Source organism: Sphaeroforma arctica, assembly GCF_001186125.1.
Source record: "Sphaeroforma arctica JP610 unplaced genomic scaffold supercont1.391, whole genome shotgun sequence".
NCBI classification, from domain to species: domain Eukaryota; class Ichthyosporea; order Ichthyophonida; genus Sphaeroforma; species Sphaeroforma arctica.
The window spans coordinates 49,400-54,399 of record NW_014040167.1 but is presented as its reverse complement, the minus strand read 5'-3'; the positions used below and the strand labels follow the sequence as shown (position 1 = coordinate 54,399).

At 44.8% G+C, this 5,000-nt stretch overlaps 1 protein-coding gene across 1 annotated transcript in view; it reads left to right on the top strand.

The window, feature by feature from the left end:
* SARC_05844 (hypothetical protein) overlaps positions 1-2,981 on the top strand; it is a gene marked incomplete at its 5' end in the record, with an annotated part of 7,652 nt that extends 4,671 nt beyond the window's left edge. Inside the window, 4 exons of the mRNA XM_014300282.1 lie at positions 262-588; positions 1,310-1,421; positions 2,176-2,417; positions 2,605-2,981. Coding sequence (XP_014155757.1) covers positions 262-588; positions 1,310-1,421; positions 2,176-2,417; positions 2,605-2,896 — 973 coding nt within the window. The 3' untranslated portion in view covers positions 2,897-2,981. The remainder of the gene's footprint in view (positions 1-261; positions 589-1,309; positions 1,422-2,175; positions 2,418-2,604) is intronic.
* Between the last annotated feature and the right edge of the window lie 2,019 nt (positions 2,982-5,000).

The following is a 5,000-nucleotide window of genomic DNA, read 5'->3' as shown; positions in this document are numbered from 1 at the left end:
CCGCCAGTGCACAGACTGCGTTTGCGATAGACTCCACTGGCTGTACGTACTATGTTTATGCATTGTGGCATGGTACGGGAGAGTGTGTGCCCCTTCGCACACGCATACGAAACAAACTCCCACTCGCGCAAGATAACGGTATACACACGGGTAGTCATAACTGACCTTATCAAACCATGTAACACACCACAACACAACACAACACAACACAGCACAACACAACATAGCATAGCATAACGCATTCCAATCATTCCCACGCAGAGACGAGTGTCAGCTATGCAATGGTCTGCTCTGGTCTCGTCCGCGTACCAACCGAAAGACAATCCGAAGTAATACCAATAGGCCATCGAAGCTTCAGAAACACCCCCTGGGACCACGTGGTACCGATTCAATACCCAACGCGCAAACAGCTCGCATGGCAGAGGTTGGAGATAGCGATACGGTGAGTGCTGCCCTGGATTCAAGACAGTCGAAGGCCAAGCGTGGTCAAGAAGGGGAGAATACGGTAACATCCAGCCATACTAGGAACGACGACGACGACGACGGAGTGGATACAGACGGAGCGCTTGAAAGCCATATTGTTCGCAGGTATGGCATACAATGTATACGCAAGCGACGTGCGTGTGGTATAGGTGTAGTGCCAGTTGCTAAGTGGTCGTGCGGATAGCTTTCTGTTCGTGATTGAGTGGCGTGCTGCCCGTTCGTAGCTTGCGGTTTGTGAGAGAGTTGAGGTTCGAGATAGGTGTGGGTGCGACTGTGTAGTTTGATAGGGAGTCATACGCCAAAGCCCTACTATTCTAGTTATCGTCGACTACAACTGCGGTCGAACATTAGATAAGCAGCAAATCAACTAAGCTTTTAGACTGACTTGGTATTAAAAAAGGAGCAAATTAACTAAGCTATTAGGCTGACTTGGTAAGTACAGCCGTGTGACAGGGAAGAGAACCTTCACTACCCTGACATGCCCGTACCACCAACAAATACGTACTTCTATTTTGTGTGCGCAGCCCGTTGCACTGGCGTTCAAAAGTGTCTGTCACCTCCAGATGTCGTGACTCGTGCTATAGCTTTCGAGCATATCCAGTGCAAGACAAAGAACAGTCCAAGGCAACTCGCGGTTATGCATCCCTCGTACTCAGTTGCAAACGTCGGGCCATTCGCCCACTCTCAACTCTCGCGTGCACAGACAGGCTAGGCTAATTGGCCATGACAGTACCATACCTTGTCACTAATGCATTGCCCAAACCCTAAACCCTAAACCCGAAACCCGAAACCCGAAACCCTAAACTTCAACCCCTATTTGGTACAGGCAATCCAAGGCCGTGCCCATGTCTGACACCTCGGATGACACCTCGGACACGTCCGATCATGACTCTAACTTTGTGCTGTACAGAGCCCTCAAGAAGCAACGTAGGCAATCGGTAAGCAGCTAACACCTAACACCTAGCTTTCAGGCCCACGCGTGTGCCGATACTCCATATAATACCAAATGTGTTTGTGTGTAAGTTCAGCGTCCATCTTTCAGGCCCACGCGTGTGTCAAAGTTCCATATAGCGTCATATATGTGTGTGTAAGTTGAGCGTCTAGTATTGTTGCGTTCAGCAGATATGTCAGTGCATACGATATCCTACTCGTCGCTACGTTATACGAGCAGGCCGTATAGACAGCAAGGCGCGTGAATTTCATACTCGCTCAAGGGCATAGGATTCATATATACGCGGGTGTTAATCGTGCAGTTCTCGGTTTGCTTCTCACCAGAAACCGTTTGTGGTAGTAATATGTGAGTGGATATGCCTGGTGGTGCTACTTACTGTATTTATCTGGAATGCGGAGTTCGTTTCCAGCGACTTAGCCCCATTTGATATGCATGTCTGTAAATGGCAGCAGACACATCTTGTCATCCAAACACTTCGTACGATCGCTTCATCTCGGCCTGTACTATATGATGATTTTCCGATATCTTCAGTTCGTTAACAGTTTATGTGCTGGGGAAGGCTGATAGTGGTATCGAGTCCTGACGTAAGCGAATAGTAAGCTTGGCTCGCTGAAGGCCACATCCTCAGTAAAATATGTGTACGTTGGAATATCAATGAGGCGATCGTAAATATCTTACAATGCAGTTGCCTGGCTGAGAAAATTATATATTCATCCACTCTCATTTCTTCTGATCGCCAGATAAAACACTCGGTCGTAATCTTCGCCTGTCGCCACGGGTACCACACCACTTGCCTCAAACGGGCCGATCCCGAATGCACAGTCTACACTGAGGACGATGAATACAGAAACACGTCCCAACCCAGACACCTGCATACACACCCCCTTACGATGCGCATGCGGGGTGGTGTGAAGTCGCCCAAGTCAGCCCTGTGTGCACTTTGTGCGGACAAGCGATCGATTATGAGCCTGAGAGGCGTGAGGTGTGTCTTCTGAGCAGATGTCCGTTGCGACTGTGTCCCGTCCGGTCTATGCCGATCTGGCATTTGGGTGATGTGAGGATATACACAAATGTTTCATATTTCGTGTAATGTACCCATTTTTTCCCCGCTTGTTGCGTATATGAATTAGAATTCAAAGCCGTTCCCTTCAAATTGCACGTTGCCACAGAATCCCGGCCGGAGGAATATTCAACTCAGGGATGTCTTCTGATGTCACCAATTCTGAGAGTTCGATACTCGGAAGTAATTCCACCACAACCGAATTCAAGGGTGGTACGGTAACACTGACAACAAATGCCAAAGAAATTATGGCACTTAGGAAACAGGCGGCGCGTGACAAATCACTCGCACAGATGAAAGCGAGATATGAAATCGAGACGAATGGAAAAATGCGCCGGTTGGCCTTGTTTGAACGCTCGGCCGGCGAGAAGACTACGGCGCGGACTAGCCAGCCACGTTGACCGCAACTAGTCTTCTCATACCTATTGCGCTTGAATAAATAAGCAATTTAGTGCGATTAAACTTGCTGCGATGGTGACATTCGCGTGTGTTTTCTCTCGATTTAGTCCATTTTTCCTGATTGTCTCATCAGGTTTATCTACTTTTACAACTAGTCTTTCGGAAGTTTATTATAGCACAAAAAACACTGTCAATTCAGCTGAACTGATGCCATGGGGGAAGAGAGAAATCAAAAACTGATATACCAAAAGCAGAATATCTGTTCGAAGTAAAAATATTTGGAAGCAAAAATATTTGATAATAGTAAAAATTGGAAAAGAAGCCCAATGATTTCTGTTTATTTACAAAGAGAATCAACTTTTATATCACAAACCACCAACTAAGAGGCAATTTTAACGAATCGTAACCAAACACTATACCTCAAAATGATTCCTCTTGAAATTATTTTTTTTGCATACACGTTTTTAAGTAATATTTCAAAACATCTCGGAAATGGCACTGTACTGATAAATGTTTTGGTTCGTTGTGTATATAAGAGTTTCAGAGGCTATAAACATATGAAAAGAGGTTTATCTATGTCTAGAATGCTCACAGGTAGCCCTAAAGCTCTTCTTATAACACGTGTACACGCATCGGTTGAATACATATCGATAGGATGTAGACCATAGTACAATGTAAGTGTAATGTTCGCCCGTGTGATGAGTGTGATGAGGGACTGCACACTTAAATAGGGAGAGGGGCTGACCTGCAGGAACATCACAGTACAACTATTTCATACACTTGATACAAGAGTGAGAGGTAGAAGGCCGTTTTCAATACTGCAACCGACCGTGAGAAGGAGATTGTCTACTCCATCATCGTCCAAATCATTGATGATAGCTGCCTGGACTACATTGTGCAGATCGCCAACGCAAATCGCCAAACGGAAGCTGGCCTAGCCGTTTGTTTTAGTAGGTAGGCAGCAACCAAACGTATATTAAGTAGCAATCATCGGGAGTGTCTGGAGTGTGTAGATGACCTTTTGACTACAGATACGATGAAATGTGATTATATGAAAATTGTAGCATACGTATAGAATGGTTTTGGAATGGTCAGGTATCACCAGAAGGTGGAGCTGTTTGAGTAGAAGGGTAGTCATGGGACCTGTGTCTGTCATAAATACCGTATTTAGCCAATCCTAAGCTGCTTCAAAAGGTAGCAACTACCGTAACCGTTGGTCGTGTAGACAAGACTGATAATAATTCTAATATAAGCGTTAAAGAAAGATCAAGCAAGAAGTTGACTGATACGGTTATTGAGTATGCAATAACGCTCCCACAGGTTGTGTACATAAAAGGATACTTGGTTCTACTTCTAAAGAACCGTGTCATGCGTTCACTCACTCTTTTCTAGTGCACAAATTCACAGGTCTAATACACTGTTAGGGATTTCCCGTGTGCATGGGGCAAAACGTAAGAGAACAGATATCACTTGCTTTCGCCCTCATCGATCACAGGTAGCGCTATGGAATCAAAGCATACAAGATATTACTCTAAGCAACAACGCACGCGTGATGATATATAAATACCATGAATATGGTTGGCCCAACAAAGTGTTGGTCTGTACGCAGCAGGTACGCACTGTCGGCGTGATATATTATTGAATGCCTCACAATATGTTGTTGTTGTTTTTTGTTTGGAAGATTGCTCTAGTTATTCCATTCAGTGTGGCTGACTCATCATTGTTTACATTAAAGTCACAAGTATGGCCATCAGTGTACGTGTGCATGAAGCACAATTGTGGCGGCATTTGTATGTATAGTACGATAATGCGTACTGATGCAGCATTCTATACAAAATTACGCGCCCGCCTATTCTATCCTTGAAAATGCGGTCGTGAACGCAGATAGTACGCGTTGCGGCGTCTACTTCGAAAAGAAAAAAATGTCTACTTTTAACAAAGCAGGTGCCTACATTGAAACAACGTAGGTGATAACTAAATAGTATTGTCTCCCGCTCGAGCACCCAAAAGATACAATAGGCACCCACCTTTAAGTAAAATGAAATTCCTAGCTTCATTGATAATGCAACGTGGAAATAAAATCTATACGGAAATGATTTTCAGGTA